Consider the following 20,284-nt stretch of genomic DNA (forward strand, 5'->3'; position numbering starts at 1 on the left):
CCATCTCCCTTGGGAAGATGGGGTTAAACTGTATCACCACTGTGTCTCGGGCACATGGGGTATGGATCTTTATCAACACCCCCTGGGCGACACCTGCTGCATAAATCATAAATCCACTGGGTCCTTCTGAGAGCAGACTGCTGAGATAAATTTGGTGTCTGAACAAGTTTCTCTCCTTGAATCGTGCTTTCTTACGATTTTAACGGCTATTCCTATTATTCCCACCTCCTCCGATTAGTCTCCGGGTGCACTCAAGGGTTGAGGCATTCAAAATAGTATTTCTAAATATAAAAGTGGGGGTTCATAGAAAATCCTTAGTCGATTTCGAAAGCCATCAGCTTCAGTTCTGACTTTTCTCTTTCTCCGCTGAGGGACCGCTTTTTCCCTGATCTTTTGTGTGAACCCCACCCTGAACCCCCAGTATAATACTATCAAGTTGTGTATGTACCGAGAAATAAACTCATAGTCTCCATCCTATATATATTCACCCTATCTGTAATCTGCTAGATAAACAGAAGACCAAAATGTCCAAACCTTAAACCCAGAGCCTTTCCCAGTCTCCATTTACGTATATGTTCTAGCTCACCAGCCTCTATGTCTATCTTCAGATTCCTGGAGCCTTGCGTAACAGGTGCAACACGGACATTCGTCAACTAGGCAGGTGAATAGAGACTCACACGTCTGTACCACCGGCTCCTTCTGCAGGCTTAACCTAGTATCTTGCACATAACAGGTGCTCAAAAAGGTTAATGATGGTGATGACAGGCCTCTTAACACACATTCACGGCCTGAAAGTGGCTCTATACCTGACTATCATTTATCTTCTATCTACTGAATTTCATAAAATGATAGAAACTAAAATTAGCTATTAGAACAGCTCTCCTGGGAAAGGAGTGTGAAGGGCAAGAGGAAGTGCAGAGCAGTCACATTCAAAGACCCTAAGATGGGGATCCCTGGGTGGCTCAGCGGTTTAGCGCCTGCCTTCTGCCCAGGGTGTGATCCTGGAGTCCCAGGATCGAGTCCCACATTGGGCTCCCTGCATGGAGCCTGCTTCTCCCTCTGCCCGTGTGTCTGCCTCTCTCTCTCTCTGTGTCTCTCATGAATAAATAATTAAAATCTTAAAAAAAAAAAAAAACAAAGTCCCTAAGATGTTATATTTCAAAATGAGTTCCCTAGAACCCCATCTATCTTTTATTAATTTTTTTCTAAGTTTTAAAATAAAATTATCTTCCCAAATAGTGAATATATCTACATTATATAAAGTACATTATATAAAGCATATCTACATTATATAAATATATTTATAATATATAAACATGTATATAAAAGACATTATATAAAAGTAATTTTGATCTATAATCTCACCATTGAGTTGGCCACTGTTAAGATTTTGCTTATCCTGCTTTACCAATTCTGGGGTGCAGCTTTTCATTGGGTAACATTGCTACCGTGACTCATAATTGCTGCCAGCCCTGCTGAGGTCGAGTTCTCACAGAGGAGATTTGTGTTTGCTTTTGTCAGCCATCTGGAGGCACCACCAACCTGACACTACTTTGAGTGAAATTCTCTGCTTGAGGTTCTTTGGTAGTGGGAATTCAAAATGCAGACTATCGCAAAGACTGGCTTATAGTTCAAATTCTTGGGGGCGATGCTTTTCTTCCCTCTAGCCGATGACAAAGTGGAGATGAGCAAGTTGCCCTGCCTGGCTCTTTCCTGTGGGAGATACATTTGCCGCAGCTGCATATGGGTTATGCTGGACTCCTCATCTTGGGGGTATTTTAAAATTCTTGGTGGCATGGAAAAATAATGCTATATCTTAAATGATATAATTGTTTTCTCTGTTTATGTTGAAATATACCATATATCAATTTTATTATTTTTTTTCTTAGCATCAGACCATGAACATTTTCCCATCCTATTAGGAAGTTTTTATTTGCGTCATTTTAATGGTTCCTGTTGTATGTGTGTTCGAAAATTTACCTAACCATTCTCTCCTTGTTGGACAATCAAGCCCTTCCTCTTTTTGCTGGGCCTAAAGTGTTGGCAAGGGATCCCTGGGTGGCGCAGCAGTTTGGCGCCTGCCTTTGGCCCAGGGTGCGATCCTGGAGACCCAGGATCGAATCCCATGTCGGGCTCCCGGTGCATGGATCCTGCTTCTCCCTCTGCCTGTGTCTCTGCCTCTCTCTCTCTCTCCCTGTGTGACTATCATAAATAAATAAAAATTTAAAAAAAAATAAAGTGTTGGCAAAATTTCACCCTGAATTAATAGTACCAATTATATGTCATGCCCTGCACACAGTGCTGGGGCAGCCAGGAAGAAGACAGACATCCCTTCTCATCAGGCCTAGAGCCCATCAAGGAGGGCAGCTATCAGGCAAGGAATGAAATCTAGAAGGAGGGGTGACCAGCAGGAACAATCAGCTATTTGGGTTGTTGGTTTATGCCACAGTGCCAAAGGGGCAATACTGGGTCAAAATGTATTGGTGTTTTTGTTTAAGTGTGTTTTTATTTTTTACTTTTTTAAAGATTTTATTTATTTATTCATGAGAGACACAGAGCGAGCGAGCGAGAGGCAGAGCCACAGGCAGAGGGAGAAGCAGGCTCCATGCAGGGAACCCGACGCGGGACTCGATCCCAGGTCTCCAGGATCACAACCTGGGCCGAAGGCGGCACTAAACCACTGAGCCACCTGGGCTGCCCTTAAGTGTGTTTTTAAAGGTTTTTGATAATCTTGCCAAAGTGTTGAGTCAGTGGTGGATAAGGGTGTCAATTTCATTTTGCTCTTGTCCTGATTAGATTTAATTTAGTTTAGATTAATATTAATAATATATATTATATATATTTTTTATATTATATTATATTATATATAGATAATAATTAATAGTAAGATTTAATTTAATTTAGATTTAATTGCTGTTTAAAACTTTTTTTGCCAATCTGTCAGATGAACATGACATTTTGTTGTTTTTGTTTGTTTTTTATTTAAGTTCAATTAGCCAACATAAAGTAATACGTACTTAGTTTCAGGTGTAGTGTTTAATAATTTATCAGTTGCATATAATGCCCAGTGCTCATCACATCAGGTGCCATGTGATGTGGCATTTTGTTTCTAAGTTAACGTTTTGTGACTGACTCTAACCTGGTTTCAAAATTTATGTTGGTGATTTGTGGCTGCTCTGCAGGGCACCGCTTGTGATGCCTTTTGCTTGCTTAACTTCTAGGGTCTTCATGTTCTTGTTATCAATTTACATGAGTTCTTTATATAATGAGAATATTTGTATTTTCTCTAACATAATTTTTACTAATCTTATTTCCAGTTTATTGTGTGGTTTCAATGCTGCTTAATTGCTTTGTGAAATTTAGAAGTTCTAAACCTTATGTCGTCAAACTTACCAATTCTTTTCGTGATTTCTAATGTTGGCTTGACATCAGGAAGTTGGTTCCACACCCCGAAATTGGATCAACATTCACTTTTATTCTTTAAGGTATTTATATATTGGTTTTGCACATTTAATTTCTTAATCTAATCAGTGTCTATATTGATAATGTGATATGAAGTGAGACTCTAAAATTTTTATTGAATAGTTAACCAATAATTGCTATACCACTATTGAGTAATTCTTTCAATTCCTATGATTTATAATTCCCCTTTAAATTATAATATTGAATTATTGGTATTTACTAATTTATGTATTCTTCACCATTGATATGTCTATTCCTCAAAGTTTTGTAAGTTTTTATTTCTAGCAGAGGTAGTCTTCTCTTTTCACTCTTTAAAAAAATTCTTCAGCTATTTCTTTGACAATTATTTCTCCATGTGAAAATTATTTAAAATGATTCTATCCAGTTTAAAAAAAAAAAAACCTGTGAGCTTTTTCACTCAAACTGCACGAGTTTTACATATTTACTAGGGAAAAACCAGTATCTGTATGTGACTAAGCCATTTAATTCTCTCTTTGAGGATTAGTCTTCCATCCAGCTAAGGAATAGGTTACACTGCCTCCACGATCAAGCTGCATAGTTAGTTGACCGGAGTCAATATTGAGTGGTCCAGACAGGAGTCCAGACTGTGGGACAAACTGAAGTGTAACAGGATGAAATTAAGAATGTGCATAAAGGGATAAAAAAATAGTCTTCCTAATGGTGTAAGGAGGATCTCTATATGCTTATCTCTCCTGTGAACTTAAGTCCCACATATCCTGAGGACCCAAAGCTCTGAGCATCCAGAGACATCCTGGGAAATCTGATCTGTTTCAGATTCCTGCCTTCCTCGCGTCTACTGTATGCATTAGACCATAATAGCTATAACTGCAGCCCCACCTGTTCTATTTCCTTTCACTCCTCCCAGATTGTCTGTGCTACAGGAATTTGTTGGTTTGGCCCAAGCTGAAAACACGTTAAATCATACACCACAGAGGCTGAGCTCAGGTTGAGGCAGAAATGCTTAGGGGTTAACAGAATGAATAGTTAAAATTACTGAGTTATCTAAAATCAGGGCGCTTGAGTGGCTCAGTTGGTTGAGTGCCCGACCCTTGGTTTCGGCTCAGGTTGTGATCTCAGGGTCATGAGATTGAGCCCCACATCGGGCCCCTGTTTGGGATTCTCTCTCTCTCCCTCTGCCTCTTCTCTGGCTCTCTCTCAAATCAATCAATCAATGTTTTTAAAAATAAAAAATAAAATGAAATAAACACATTCCTCTGGAATTTGTGCTGGAGTTGAAAACTTAAAATTTGAAACCTCATGAAAGATATTCATTGTATTCATTGTGCAAGCAAACACCTTGACTCCCAGCACCTATTGTGCACCACACCCTGTTCCCTGTTCCAGGTCATGGAAATAGAGCCCCAAACAAGAGTTAAAATCCTGTCCTCATAGAATTTGGATTCTTTTTTTTATTTTTAAAGATTTTATTTATTTATTCATGAGAGAGACACACACACACACAGAGAGAGAGAGAGAGAGAGAGAGATAGAGAGGCAGAGACACAGGCAGAGGGAGAAGCAGGCTCCATGCAGAGTGCCTGATGTGGGACTCGATCCTAGGACCCTGGGAGCTGAAGGCTGATGCTCAATCACTGAGTCACCCAGATGTCCCATGGAATTTAGATTCTACTGGGGGGTGGGATGGGGAGACACAGTGTTTAAAATGAAACATTAAAAAAATAAAAACAAAATGCACCCACTAAACGTGATGCAATGATAAGTTCTGTGAAGAGACTTGAAAGGGATAAGAAGTCAGAGAAATAGTGATGGGCACTCTAGGGGTTGTCCAGGAAGCCTCTCTGATAAACGGCTTTGAGCAGATGCCCGGAGGAAGTGAGGGACTAGGGCGAGGCAGGTATGGAAAGATTTTGGCATCTGGAGGAACAGTGAGGAGCCTGGAACCAGCTAGGTTGTGGGGTGGGTCTTCTGGCTCATGGGTCTCAGAACAGGGGCTGGCTCCATATTTGGAGGGAAATGGGAAGCCCTGGAGGATGGGGGGGGGCTTTCAGAAGGACCCCATGCCTACTGTGTGCAGAACAGACTGCCCGGAGGCCAGCTCAGGGAAGCAGGAGATGCCGTTAGGAGGAGGTCAGGGGAACTGAAAGGGTTTCTCCTAGACTGGATGCAGGGTCACAGAGAGAGCAGTCAGTGATGACTTACAGATGTTTGGCATGTTTCTGTTTATAGAGAAATGAGGAAACTGCGGGAGGAGCAGGTTTGGTAGGAGAGGTTGGGAGCTTGGGTTCAGCCACGTTAAGATCGAGATGCCTGTTGCACATCCAGGGGGAGGCTGGGTCAGGGAGCTGCAGACCTGAAGTTCAGGAGTGGGGTCTGGACACCATGCAGATGTCCCTCCAGGGCGCACCCGGTTACAGAGGGTTTACAACTGTGGGCTGCGTGCTACTGCAGGAAGTGAATGCCCCCAGGGAGAAGCTGGGGAGACTGAGCCCAGGGAGACCCTCGTGAGCTTAGAGGTCGGCAGATGCAGAGCAGTGAGTGGAGGCATTCAAGCACTTTATGGACCAGTAAAAAAATATACATTTATTGGGATGCCTGGGTGGCTCAGCAGTTAAGCGTCTGCATTAGGCTCAGGGTGTGATCCCAGGGTCCTGGGATCGAGTCCCACATCGAGTCCCCTGCAGGGTGCCTGTGTCTCTCTTGAATAAATAAATAAAATCTTTTTTTTTTAAATGCATTTATTTATAATTTTCATTTAAATTCTTGGAAATTATTTTGACATTTTAATTAGATCTCCATGGCAAAGATGAAACAATCACATTACACACAGGACATACAGTGAGCAGCAATCTCCTTCTCCCCAGACCCTCCCCCAGGCCCTCTCCCTCCCTGGGGACAGTCACTTTTGACAGTTTCTCTCTTTGGAGCTTCTGGTGGTTACCCTTTACTTTCTTCCTTATCACACTTCCCCAAAATCATTAAGCGTTTGCTTCTTTTTGTTTGAGGAAGATAAACCTTCAGTGTGGGGATCTTGTAATTGGGTCAGAAGCATAAAGCAATGGCTGGCAACGTTTGACCAAGTAACTAGTGACTTCTTGAGCCCCGGCCCTGGGAGCAGAGAGACAGTCAAGATCAAGGCACACCAGATCCAGCTCTTTGCCATTCCTATGAATTCCTTCCTGTGAGAGTAATGAGTGTGTGTGTGCGTGAGAGAGAGGAACAGGGAGACACAGAGATCTCATCTCTGTGGAATGGCATTGGACCAGGTCACACGGGCGACCCATCTGCTCTAATTCTGGAGAATCTGGGAATGGCCAAGCGCCACATAAATTCTGTTACCCACATAAATAAATTCTGTTACCCACATAAATGTGGGTAACAGAAAACAGATCAGTGGACTAAGGAGTCTAGACCATTGTTTCAAAATAACTGCTCCTTAAAATATGGGCAGTACATCAATGGTCTCTGAATTAGTGGGATGTCAGGTTAGCAATCTGTTCTTTTTCTAAGAAGAACAGTGTGTTTTGTGAGGGGACAGGCAGTGTGTCTCTATTATAACAGCTATTTTTTTTTTTAAGATTTTGTTCATTTATTCGTGAGACACAGAGAGAGGGAGAGAGGCAGAGACACAGGCCGAGGGAGAAGCAGGCTCCATGCAGGGAGCCCGACGCAGGACTCGATCCTGGGTCTCCAGGATCACCCCTGGGCTGAAGGCGGCGCTAAACTGCTGAGCCATCGGGGCTGCCCTGTAACAGCTATTTTTGACAGACATCCTGTAATTTTAGCAAATGTGACACCGTGGCAAGAGAAGCAATTTGTCAGAATCTCATGTATTCATCAGGTAGATGTTTAGTAGATCTGAAGAGAATAGATTAATCTGAGGAGTTTCACTAATGGCGCTGAAGTCTTCATGAATGAAAGGATGTGTTACCAGTGATTTGCTTTAAAAAACCTCCAGTACCCAACCGCCCCCAGCGAAATTGCAGATTTAAATGAAACAAGATTGTACAGCTGCCCATAATTTTTGAAGCTACATCGCTGATACATGGAGACTCATTATACTGTATTTTCTCTACTTTTGGTGTGTTTGAACACTTCCACGAGAAAAAGCAAAATAAGAAGAAAAGGATTAACGAGACGTTAAAACGGTCTCCAGGCTTTATCTTGCTCAGCCCACAATCTTTCCTTGGAATTCCGTTCTGCTGTCAGTGCTACTTAGCAGATACAGCTGTGTAAGCACTTGCACATGAGAAACGTGGCGGCCAAATACGAACTAGTGTCAGTAAATTATGTACCTAGCACTAGAGTCACTGCAAGGATGGGGGTCTGCTGCTGTGCACTCTCTCAGGGTGGAAGGAGGAGGTCAAGAGAAGGTCTTCGTCAGGCCTCCTGGCCTTGCTGAGCTAAGCACCCTGAGCTGTTAGAGGGGTCAGGAGCGGGGTGCCTGGGTGGCCCGGCGGTTGAGTGTCTGCCTTTGGCTCAGGTTGTGATCCCGCGATCCTGGGATCGAGTCCCGCATCAGGCTCCCTGCATGGTGCCTGCTTCTCCCTCTGCCTGTGTCTCTGCCTCTCTCTCTCTCTGTATGTCTTTCATGAATAAATAAAATCTTTAAAAATATATATAGATACAATTAAAAAAAAAGAGGAGTCAGGAGCACCTGAAGCTCTGTGCTGCAATGGGCCACCACATTGCACCTGCTGTCACTGCTGCTGGTGGATGTGTCCCCGGAGCTGGCGAACGTATGCTGCTGCTGAACGTAGTCTGCTTTTCTCGAAGTCACTGCAAACTTCCCTCTGTGGGGCTGAAGCAACACTTCCGGTTGTGATGAGAGACGGAGCTAGAGGAGGATGAGGGGGGACATGGGGCTGGAGTGGGCAGGGACCCCAGAGACCCGAGACCCTGCCTAGTCCTCTGGTTTCCTCAGTGAGCTGGAGAGGACTCCTCCCTGCGTCCGCGAGGCCCCGGGCCCTGGTGGGAGAACGCTGACTGCTGCCCTGCTGCCTCGCGAGGGCACGTCCTGGGGACCAGGGCCAACGGTCCCCTCCACCAGCCTGTACCTCCCTCAGGCTGGCCTCTAGCCTTCACAGCCCAGGCCCAACAGACTGAGGCCCAGAAAGTGGCTGGCAGCCCCAGCCCTCTTCCAGTCTCCGCTTCCTGTCCTGGAGCCACCCAGCTTCCCAGAAAGCCTCGGAGAAGTGTCCCTTTCTTGCTTGGGGAACCAGACCTCCACCTCCCAATGGGTCCCAGGGGGTAGGGGGTGGGGGGTGGCGGGGCGGCTCATCAAATATACTCTAATCCAATACCTGTATGTTTCGGAGTCTGGAATGACTCCGTCTGAATTCAGTCCTCAATAAATAATGTGCTACAGCTTCCCTTTGGCTTCTTCAGATATATATATATAGATATATATATCTATATATATATATAGATATATATATATATATATATTTTTTTACAATTCTCCCTCCTGAGGGAACTATAAGGCCAGCATGTCCTTCCTTGGAGCCATAGACTCTCAAACAAATGGCTCATTTTCCGTGGCCTTAGCTTTACTTTTGCAAACAGTCTACCCTAAAGGTGAAAATGAATTTCCACCTCTTCTAAACTGATTTGAATGGACAGACTTTCTTGCTTCTGTTTTTCCCACTGGTGTTTCAGAGGCCTCAGCACCAAGGTTGCGTCGGAGCAGGGCTCTGAGCCTAGCTTTCTGGCTCCTCAGCAGCGGGAGAGAGCTTCTCCCAAGCACAGGGTGTAGGGATCTTAGCCCTGAGATGCAAAGCTGGCTTCCTCCATCGACATCCTGGGAACATTGCTTTGCCTCACTGCAGCAACCCCTGAAACAATAAGAAAAATATTCAAACTTTCAAAAAGTCAAATTTTGAGTATTTAAAACAAAACTTAGATGAATTTATTTTGCTTTCCCAAGTCCACTCAAAAACGACTTGTGGAGGGACGCCTGGGTAGCTCAGTGGTTGAGCGTCTGTCTTTAGCCCAGGGCATGATCCCGGGGTCCTGAGATCAAGTCCCACATCCATCTGCTTCTCCCTCTGCCTATGTCTCTTCCTCTCTCTGTGTGTCTCTCATGAATAAATAAATAAAATCTTTTTTTTTTTTTAAAAAAGCATTTTAGGGACCCCTGGGTGGCTCAGGGGTTTAGTGCCACCTTCAGCTCAGGGCATGATCCCGGAGACCCAGGATCGAGTCCCACGTCGGGCTCCCGGCATGGAGCCTGCTTCTCCCTCTGCCTGTGTCTCTGCCTCTATCTCTCTCTGTGCCTGTCATGAATAAATAAATAAAATCTTTTTAAAAAATAAAAAACCAAGTCAACAACAACAAAAACAATTTATGGAACCCTCACTACGTGTCAGGTACTAAGGGAAAAACTCTCCCTTTTCCCTTACTGCCACAGATTACCTGTGTTCCCCCTTGGACCCCTCATCTCATGATGAGGAGCTGTTTGCCTGGGACGGATGCCTAGGGTATTAGCTGAAGCAAAGAGGAAAATTTTTCATCATGTGCAGACGCTGAGAGCAAAGAACAAGAGTGAGGCAAGACGCCTCAAAGAGTGGGGCTGTGGGCCAGAGGCAAAATGCAGGCTTCTGGGGCTTCCCTTAGGCCGTCAAGGTCAGGACCTGCCCAATTCCCATTATTCGCTTTCCAACTTGGGAGCATCTTCTTTGTACTTGTTATTATGCCTTTCTTGTTCTGAAGCCTTAGCACAATTGTCCTTCGAGTGACAATACGCGAAAAGGTGAATGGTGCACGTTTCTAACCGAAGCACCACTGGTGATGCTGGTGACCTGGGACCCAAACTATAACAACGGCACAGCTGCCTCCCTAGGTAGGTGGTGTGGTCGTAAGTGAGGGTGACTGAGAACTCTAGCAAGGCCGAGAGGAAAGGGGGAGTATGTGTGTGTGTGTGTGGGGGGTGGTGATGGTAAAAAACTGGTGTCTCTAGTTAACGCCCCATGAACTGGGCCCCGTGCCCTGCCTGCATGCCTGGGATTCGCTCAGAGTGTTTCCAATGAGTCCCGTCCTGCCTGAGAGTGGACCCAGGCTTGGCTAGCCTAGGGCTCCAAGAATGACGGACGACCCATGGCCTAAGAGGGGAACACTGGTCAACACCAAGGCTACGGCAAGGAATATCACCTGGCCTGCCGTGATAGTTGCAAATAAGGATCTCACTCCCAAAGCCTGGATCTCAGCTCACAGCAATTTCTTTACTTATAACCAGAGTCCTCCTTTTCCTGTTGATGACTTAATCGTCTCTAGCCCCTGCGGGATGGGGGAACCCTGCCAGAGGTGGGCAGTGAGTGAGTTTGTGCCTGCCATGAGCAACGTGATGTCCCTGTGGAATGATTTGGGAAGGTCGGCACCGGCGGGATGGGCTAGGGAAGGTCAAGAGAAGGATCGAGTGGTGTGCACACCTGTAAAAAGCAGGAGCATGAGAAGCCTTTTAGCTGAAAAAGTTACTTTTACATCCTCCCGGTTAGTTTTCACGTGGATTAACGTCCTCATGAGCTCAGGTCAGAGATGGGAAAGATTGAGAAAGGAGAAAGGACTGAAGGGATTGAAGGGGGAGGAAATGGAAGACTGGTGATGGGCAACGAGTAACCAAAGACTGTAAGAGAAGAGAAATTAACTTTGTTTCAGCCAGATCAAACCATCCTCAGCACCTCTCTTCGGCCCACGTCTATCAGGTACATAATTTCATGTGTCCAGTACCTCTAGGGTCTCCCCTGAAGGTACAAGAAGGCTCATGTATATCATTTTCCTATTCCATGGATGACCTTTCACATGGTTTCTCCTACAAAGTGGTATCAGTGACTTTTTTTTTTTATTCAAAGAGTTTTTTACTCTTCTCAAGGGGCCCCTCTAAGAAAGAAATTTAATGATGTAGGTTAACAGTAAAAAAAAAAAAAAAAAAAGATGCCTGGGTGGCTCAGGTCATGATCCCGGGGTCTTGGGATCGAGTCCCACATCGGGCTCAATGCATGGAGTGTGCTTCTCCCTCTGCCTGTGTCTCTGCTTCTCCCTTTCTGTGTCTCTCATGAATAAATAAATTATTTTTAAAAAATTTAAAGATTACAAAATAAGGCATTTGGGGGCAAAGTAATTGCTGTTTTCAAATGATACATACTGGCTTCTATGTGTCACTCAGCTTTTTTTTTGTCAGTTTAGACATTTGTCCTATTCCCTAAAAGTTTTAACTGCTGATACCTGGGGCGGGGGGGGGGGGGGGGGCGGAGGGTGGAGGGTGTGAGATGCCTGAATTATAGCAGGTGTGTCTGGAGGAAATCTCAGGTGTCTCCCTGCTGGGGAGAGGGACTCCAGCCAAGAGAAGTTAGCAGCTGTTTAAGGATGATTATAATACCCTGGTGATGCTGAGTTCTAGTTAACCGCTGTTAGCCACGGGTGGGTGGGGGAGACAGGAGAGCGTGGTATTTCTTAATGGTAGGTAGAAAAGACTGGAAAGAATATCTTCCCAATAATGAGCTTGTTTCCGAAATGGCTAATGGGTATTTTTAAAGCCATATAGAATTAAAGGAATCCAACTATCTCACCCGGATTTTTGCAGCACGTGGGTTCAGGGAGACTATGTGGGATATCCAGAAGAGTTCTATACATGAATTGAATTTAATTGCTCCGAGAGTCGCTGGAGCTTTCTTCAATCAGGCTGGAAATGAGGATAAGCTGAGGTCTTACAGATATGGGGTACTTAAGGGAGCAAACTAATGCCGTGCCTCTGCATAACTATTAGTGGGCAGAGGGAGAGGCAGGCTAACACTGGGGGATTTGCCAGCTTACAGTGTCCTCTCCTCCTCTGGAGCTCTACAGGGCTCCCCTCCGATAGGCCTTCTCACTGGTGCTGTCAAGCTCTCTGGCTGAGATGGATGACAGCAGTATTAACAAAGAACTAAAGCAGAAGTTGAATGTTTCCTACTGTGAAGAAGAGAGCGAGAGTGAGGGGCAGAAGGAGGCACCAGAAAGCAGGGAGACCCAGAGTCAAACCCCAGACTGGGCTGAAGGCCAGGAGTCAGAGGCAAAGTTCACACCTCCCAGGACTCCCTCCAGTAGCATCCATGGAGTGGGCACATTTGAGGAAAAAGACAAGATGAGTCCAGATCAGGCTTTGAGGACTCCAGGGCCAGGCTTTCACAAATGTCCTGGGACACCAGCCCAGCCAGACAGCAGGAGCGAGGTGGTGCATTGCGAGAGCCCCTACACTCCCAAAGTAAGTAAGTCGTGGGGCAAGGGGACCCAGGTTGCCAAGATCTGGGTTCTAGTTCAGCTGATGGAGAAGCAGGACACGGTCGTTTATGTGTATCTGACCCATTTGCCTCATGGGCTATGCATGTCCTTAATTATGTATTTGTTGGTGAAAATGAAGAAAAGTTTTAAGTTATCAGAAAGTAGAACTACATGCCTTGCTAGCTGTCTTCTCAAAATTGTTGATGTCAGCAACTGTTTGGTGTAGGCCACAAATAAATCTTGGTGGGGGAAAAATCCTAGTTAAAGAATATTGGAACTGGAAGGATGATTGAGATCTGGAGCCCTGTTATGCATTCTGCATGTGAGAAAATCGAGGTTCAAAGAGATACACTGGCTTTTGGCTCAGCCAATGGCAGAGGCAGGACTAGAAACCTGATCTTTTGGTCTCAGTCTGCTGTTCTCTCCATTACGCCAACTGGCTCTACTCTTACGTAATTATCTACTAATATTTCCTAATATAAGAATGTTCACCTTCACAGTTTGAACATATTCACATACCTTTGCCACTGCTCTTCTCAGAAGGAAGTCCTCCCCATTCCTCAGTCTGGTGAGGGATAGGCTCTTCCGTTATAGGTGATCAAAAAGTTAACTTGGTGATACTTCTTTATAAGCTGAGGATGACAAATAGGCTAAGGTCCCAAGTAGTTAGCTTAGTCCTTTATTCTTGCCGTGATTATTCTTATATTGTATCTACACATTATTAAGGCCATGGAAGGCCATCGTTACCTCTGACAACCTCATGCCATGGTATGTGAGCTCCAGGACTGGCATTAGCTCTGCTTTTTGCTGGCTCAGCTTGAGGTACTCATGCCGTCATAACAACATCTGTGCTTCTGATTGCAGACACAGTCACTGTCAGCAGGCCGCTTTAGTTCCTGCTGAGCATGCACACCACATCCACTAGGAAGTACCAAGCTTCTTGTCTTTATTGTAGACAAACTACTTTACAATGCCTGTGTGTCCATCCGTGGATTTTCCAATCGTCCCAACACCAACCAATCAATCATCCATTTATTTTTTGAGAACCCAATGTGGGCAAGGAACACAAGACATGGTCTCTGCCCTCAAAGTGCTTATAATCAGCAGAAAGACAGGGGATGTATCTATAGACACTATGTGATAGGTGTTTCGAGAATGGTTTTGGTGTATGTAGATTAGTGAGAGAGTGGGCTGAAAGAGTGTGTCTCTGAGCAAGGGTACGCAGACGAGGAAGCATGTCACGGTATGTCTATTTCATTCATTCATTTAAAATGGAGCACCTTGATATCAGACCTTCTGCTGGCAAATGATTCACTGTGTCAAAAAGTGTCCTTAAAATGAATGAAGATGAACAACTGAGACAATAAAGTTCAGATTAGGGGTGTGGGGGAAGTGGTGTGGCATGATGAGAAAGAATTAGGAATTAAGTCCCAAGATCAGGGATGCCTTTCCAAAGAAAGTCAAGTCTGAGAGCGGTCTTCAAGGATGAGCTAGCGTGAGCCAGGTAAGGAAGCGAATGAGAACTTGAGGCCAAGGAAAAAGTGTCTAACAGGTTAGGAGGAGGAAAGATCATGTCACACCTAGAAACTGCACGGTGCTAGAGATACGGGGCCTGTATACGAGAAGTTGCAGGCAGCGAGGTCAGAGGAGGTAGGCAGGAGCTAGATTGAGATTTTATTCTGAAAGCTTTGAGACCTTCATTAAATAGTTTTGATCAGAGGCCTTTTGGAACAATTGACCTTCATGTGCAGGCTGCGTGGAGTGGGAGAGACCCTGAAAGCAGAGCAGTATTCAAAGCAGATCTGTTGACAAAGGAGAAAGGTCTAAACTACATTGGTGGTACACAGTGATAAATTGAGGGATGGTTAGGATTTGCAAAGTGACTTTGATGCAGGATTGTCAAGCCCAATGGGCAAGAAAGAATTCTTGAGACGTTTTAAGGTGCAAAAAGGTATTTTTATTCTAGCAGGGGGACAGGACCTGTGGGCAGAAAGAGCTGTGCTGTGATTGTGAGGAGTGTCTGATTATATAGGGTTTTATAGCCAGGCAGGCGATGGCGACTTTAGGGCTCCAGGAAATTGAGTCTATAGGTTCCCATAGGTCTATTATGGTGTTTTTCTTGTAAATCATTAAGACAGTTACAAAGCATAGTGAGTTTCATGTCCTACATGACTGGATCTTTATCAATTGACCATTTGTTTTCCCCCTGACTTTGTTCTTAGGCAGTTACTAGTGCCTGGGAAATGTTCTATGTATATATCCCACCTTAAGGAGAGGAGGGTTTGGTGGGGTGTCAGCACATGTTTTGCCTCATCTTGCCTTTCGTTCTCTCATCATTTTCCCCCTTGAACAAATCTGATCCTTAAGTCTTTAAGATTGTTGAAGCCAGCAGATCTCATCTTCTTTTTTTTTTAATTTTTTATTTATTTATGATAGTCATACAGAGAGAGAGAGAGAGAGGCAGAGACACAGGCAGAGGGAGAAGCAGGCTCCATGCACCGGGAGCCCGATGTGGGACTCGATCCCGGGTCTCCGGGATCGCGCCCTGGGCCAAAGGCAGGCGCCAAACCGCTGCGCCACCCAGGGATCCCAGATCTCATCTTCTGTAGCTTCTTCCTGCTGAATAGGGGCATGGAGATGTACCTTCCGATGGGTCAACATTGTTCAACAGGGAAACATGGGGGAGTAATGAAAGGTGGAGGCAGCTGAGGTCATTGTGAACAGAAAGAGGTAATCTGTGGGTGGTATGAACCATCTTCATCCTCATTTAAAGAGAAGTTTGAGATCTTCTCCAGGTTCATAGGAGTAAGAAGGCACATTAGTTTGTTCATGGGTTTCCTGTGAAGGAGGTACATGAGTCCAGGAGGAGTGGCTCTCTAATTTTGCTACGGTGGGAGTACATAACACAACCTGATATGGACCTTTCCATTTTGGATTTAAGTCCCCTGATGTATTTGACTTCCAATCTTTTAAATAAACCATGTCTCTGAGGCTTACATGGGATGGACTTTCAGTTATAAGTAAGTCAGGTTTTGGGAACACATGATCAGTATATCCATTAAGTAACTTATGAATTAAACCAGCCTGAGTGAATAGTTTAACAAAGGTTTATAATCTTCATCTAATCACAAGTCCACTGTAAGAAATGGTTTTCCATATAATAACTCAAAAGGGCTCAGTCCTAGAGGTTATTTTGGAGTGGTTCTTATTCTAAGAAGTCCTATTAGTAAGAGAGTAACCCAATTTTTCTGGGTCTCTAGACTAAGTAAGTGTCCTTTTAAAGTATGATCAGCTTTCTCTACCATGCTAAAGGATTGTGGATGCCAGGTTGAATGTAAAAAACATTTAATTTTTAAAGCATGTGCTATTTGTTGAGTTACTTGAACAGTAAAAGACAGGCCACTGTCCCTTTGAAGGATCATGGAAGGCAAAAACCTAGGAATATTTTCACTCAACAAAACTTTGATTACTTCTGTGGCTCTTTTAGTTTTACATGGAAAGGCCTCCATCCATTCAGTGAAAGTATCAACAAACACTAGTAGGAACTCACAGCCTTTTCAAGGAGGTATTTGTGTGAAATCAAGCTGCCAGTCCTCTCCTGGATATATACCATGGCTTTGGACTGGTTTCAAAACAGGTGGAGGGTGGGGCATGGACTGCACCTTCTGGATTTACTTGTGCCCAAACATATGGGATTGGCAAACCTGTTTTATTATAACTCTTAAATTCACTCCATCAAATATATTTTTAACTAAATGCTTTAAAGTATTTTTGCCCAAATGAGTAGTTTGGTGTAAATTCTGTATTACCTTCCATTAGTTATTTTTGGATGTAAAGATTTTCCCTCATTATTAATAAGCCAGTTCTGTCCTTTTTTGGAATTTCCTTGTTCCTGGGCTATGTGAATTTCTTGGTCTGAATAGACTGGAGTTATTGACTTGCCTGGAGTTAAGATTGGTATGAGACTTAATATTTGTTTTGTGCTGCCTGCTTGGCTACATGGTCCAGCAAATTGTTTCCGTTAGATTCCAAGATCATATCCTTTGACATCCTCTGAGATGAATTACAGTTACCTTCTTAGGTAGGTGTACAGTCTCAAGAAGGGGAATTATTTCAGGCTCATATTTGATCAGGGAATTATGGCTTGATAATAATGGTAACCCTCTTTCTTTCCAAATTTCCCCCGTGGGCATGTAGCACCAGGCAAGCATATTTGGAGTCAGTATAAAAATTTTTCGGCCTTTTGCTAAGTGAAGAGCACGGGTAAGTGCTATTCATTTAGTCTTTTGAACAGAAGTAGTTATTGGAAGGGCTTTTGTCTCAATGGTCTTAGCTAAGCTAACTATAGCATATCTGGCTTTTCTTTTTCCTTTATCCATGCTGCTGTCATCAGTAAACCAATTGTCCTCTGCATTTTCAGTAGGGGAATCTTTTAAATCTGGTCCGCTAGAATAAACAAGATCAATAATCTCTGAGCAGTCATGTTGTAGCATAGATGTATGATGGTCAGGTACAGGCCTAAGGATAGCTGGGTTTAAAGTTTAACAGGCTTTCGATATTATTTCAGGTGTGTCTAAAAGCATAGCCTGGTATTTAGTAAGTCAGCCTCCCATTATCCATTGGTGGCCTTTGGTCTCTAGGACATTTTGGACCTGATACGGAGTTATCACCATCAAGAATTGTCCCAGAGTAAAGTTTGAAGCTTCTTCTACCCAGGAGGGCTGTTGCAGCCACTGCTTGAAGACAAGCTGGCCACCCTTGTGGGGTATAAATGACTGAAAAATAGCCCACCAGTTTTGTTTCATTTCCTAATTTCTGGGTAAGAACTCCTAAAGCTTGTCCTTGTTTTTCCTGCTACATATAAAGTGAAAGGTTTTTCTAAACTTGGGAAAGCCAAAGCCTGGGCTGATGAAAGCTTAGCGGTTAATGTTTGAATGGCTGTCTGTTGGCCCTTCCACAAAGAATAAAGGGTCTTCATCAGGGCCTTTAATTGAATCATATGATGGTTTGGCTAAGAGCCCCAAACCAGGAATCCATAGGGGGTAAAAACCTGCCATATCTTGTAAAGTACAGAGTTGGGTTTTTTGGTAGCTGGGGGTCCAGGATTCAATATAGCCTTTTTTTCTGTCATTAGATATGGTACAATGACCTGGTGTTAGCTCATATCCTAAATATTGCACTTCTTGTTTTGATATTTGTGCCTTTTGAGAGAAGATGCAATACCCTCTGCCTGCCGAGAAATTATGTTATAGAATTGCTATCAGACATTTCTTTTGTGGGACTACAGATTAAAATATCATCCACATATTGAACTATATGTAGTCCCTTGAGGCAAGGAGATAACACAGAGGTCTGTGCTAAGTGCAGCTCCAATCAGTGAGGACTGCCTCTTAATCCCTGTGACAAAAGACTATCCAAATTAACTGAGCAGCCTGTAGGCTTGAAGGTGAGCCCATTCAAAAGCAAATTAATGGCTGTATTTCTTCACTTAGAGGGATGCAAAAGAAGGTGTCTTTTAAATCAAGTACTATAAACCAGTGGGCATCACCAGGGACCTGGATGAGAACAGTATATGGATTTGGCACTATGGGATGAATAGGTATAACTGCTTCATTTATAGCTCTTAAATCCTGTGCCATCTGATAGTCTCCATTTGGCTTCTTTGCTGGTAAAATTGGAGTGTTATAAAGGAGATTGACAAGGTTTTAAAATACCATGTTTGAGAAATTTACCATTAAGTGGTTGTAACCCAACCTTTGCCTCAGGTTTTAAGGGACAGTTTTTTTTTTGTTTTTATTTTTTTTAAATGAAGTATAGTGGTTGGGTCCTTTTAAGGTCACTTTACCTGGTTGGGCTTTAAGAGCCCTTCCTGGGACATTACAATCCCAAACCTGTGGATTTGCTTCCAGATTTTAGAAGGGATATCAGGGCAAAGAGAACAAGCTGTCCTCTTCTTTAGTAAGAGCAAGCCTGCTTCCTAACTTATACATTAAGTCTCATCCAAGTGACGGAGTGGGGCAAGATGGAAAGACTAGGAAAAGCACGAGTAACCAACTGATTTTTGTACTTGTAGATTAAAGGCATTGTCGGGTAGCATGTTTTAGTTTCCCCTTCTATGCTAACAATTTATAGTTAAAAGACCAGTAGGGCCACAGTGCTGAATAAGAACGGAGTAAGTGGCTCCTGTATCAGTAAGAAAATCAATAAACTTCCTTCCATATCCAGGGTAACCTGGGGCTGAGTCCTCTTGATTTCAAAGGGAGCCAGAACACTCACAAGGCCCCATCAGGCTGGATCCTCTGGTTCCTGCTCTCCAGCAGGGAAGTGAATTCCTGTCTTCCTCTCCCTGGAGATGAGGACAATCTTTCTTCCAATGTCCTTCTTTCTTATAGACAGGACATGGCCCTGGTAGAGAGCATTTGTGTGGACATTCTTTGTTCCAATGGCTGATTTGGCCACACCTGCAGCATGGGGTCTTATCTGGTCCTTTGTCTGACACCAGATTTTTCTTTGGCCCCTGGTTAGTCTGGTGTTGTGGGGAATCCACCCACAATAGTGCCAGCCAATATTGGAGCCTGAATTTTATTTTGCTGTTTAGCTCTCCAGTCCTTTTCTTGCCCTATGGCCATACTTCTATTATTAAAGACCCCAGCAGCTACCTCTAGTGGGCACTGGGCGGCAGGGGGTGGGGGGTTGGGTGTTTGAGGGCCTAAAGCCATTTTAGTTAATTTTCAGAAGATGTCAGGGGCCAGCTGACTTATAAAATGCATGTTTACGATAATTGTTCCCTCAGATTGGGTCCAGATTTGTATACTTAGGGACAGTGTCTATCAAACAACCCTGAAATAGAGTTGGATTTTTATCAGCTCCTTGAGTAACTTCCTGAATTTCATCAAAGTTCACAGTTTTAAATCTTTTTTTGTTCTGTTTTAATTTTTTTTTTTTTATGATAGTCACAGAGAGAGAGAGAGAGAGAGAGAGAGGCAGAGACATAGGCAGAGGGAGAAGCAGGCTCCATGCACCGGGAGCCTGATGTGGGATTCGATCCCGGGTCTCCAGGATCGCGCCCTGGGCCAAAGGCAGGCGCCAAACCGCTGCGCCACCCAGGGATCCCAAAGTTTACAGTTTTAAAGAATCCTTTTCTCTTTCCTTCCATTAAACAAGTTATCACATGATCCTGTCTTTCCCTTCCCTATCATCTTGGATGGTGTAACTCCAGTGAGGTTCAGTACTGGAACAGCACTTCCCCCTACTGGATAACAGTATCTATCTCTGACTGCTAGTTCATCAGCAAGTTCTTGAGCCCCTTGCCCAGGTATGGTTCTTTTCTTCAGGGGTAAAACAATGGATTCTTATGATGAATGTATCTTGCCAGGTCAAATCAACCATAATAGATAATTGTTGAAAGCCCTCAATGAATTGAAAACAGGTTTTCAGAATATTGTCCTAATTGATGTTTATCTGAGTCAGGTCTGCTATGGAGAATGGGATATGGACTCTAACTGTGCCCATTTCTCCATTAGCGCCCTCCCTAAGAGGATGCAATCCAGATTTAGGTGGAAGGCTTAGAAGATAGGGAATTCCCCTCCTGG

The 20,284-nt window shown here is 43.9% G+C and overlaps 1 protein-coding gene and 2 long non-coding RNA genes across 3 annotated transcripts in view; 1 reads left to right on the top strand and 2 right to left on the bottom strand.

The window, feature by feature from the left end:
• Positions 1-6,210: 6,210 nt before the first annotated feature.
• LOC144284978 (uncharacterized) lies at positions 6,211-8,865 on the bottom strand. Its single transcript, XR_013353364.1, has 2 exons — positions 8,744-8,865; positions 6,211-8,277 (listed from the first exon to the last, which is right to left on the bottom strand). It is a non-coding gene; the product is annotated as an uncharacterized LOC144284978 (long non-coding RNA).
• LOC144284976 (uncharacterized) overlaps positions 8,864-20,284 on the bottom strand; it is a 41,514-nt gene continuing 30,093 nt past the window's right edge. The window contains exon 3 of the long non-coding RNA XR_013353363.1: positions 8,864-9,274. This is a non-coding gene — a long non-coding RNA (uncharacterized LOC144284976). The remainder of the gene's footprint in view (positions 9,275-20,284) is intronic.
• WEE2 (WEE2 oocyte meiosis inhibiting kinase) overlaps positions 12,331-20,284 on the top strand; it is a 32,617-nt gene continuing 24,663 nt past the window's right edge. Inside the window, exon 1 of the mRNA XM_077850183.1 lies at positions 12,331-12,675. Within this exon, the coding sequence (XP_077706309.1) occupies positions 12,331-12,675 (345 nt within the window). The remainder of the gene's footprint in view (positions 12,676-20,284) is intronic.

This window comes from Canis aureus, chromosome 15 (assembly GCF_053574225.1).
Source record: "Canis aureus isolate CA01 chromosome 15, VMU_Caureus_v.1.0, whole genome shotgun sequence".
NCBI classification, from domain to species: domain Eukaryota; kingdom Metazoa; phylum Chordata; class Mammalia; order Carnivora; family Canidae; genus Canis; species Canis aureus.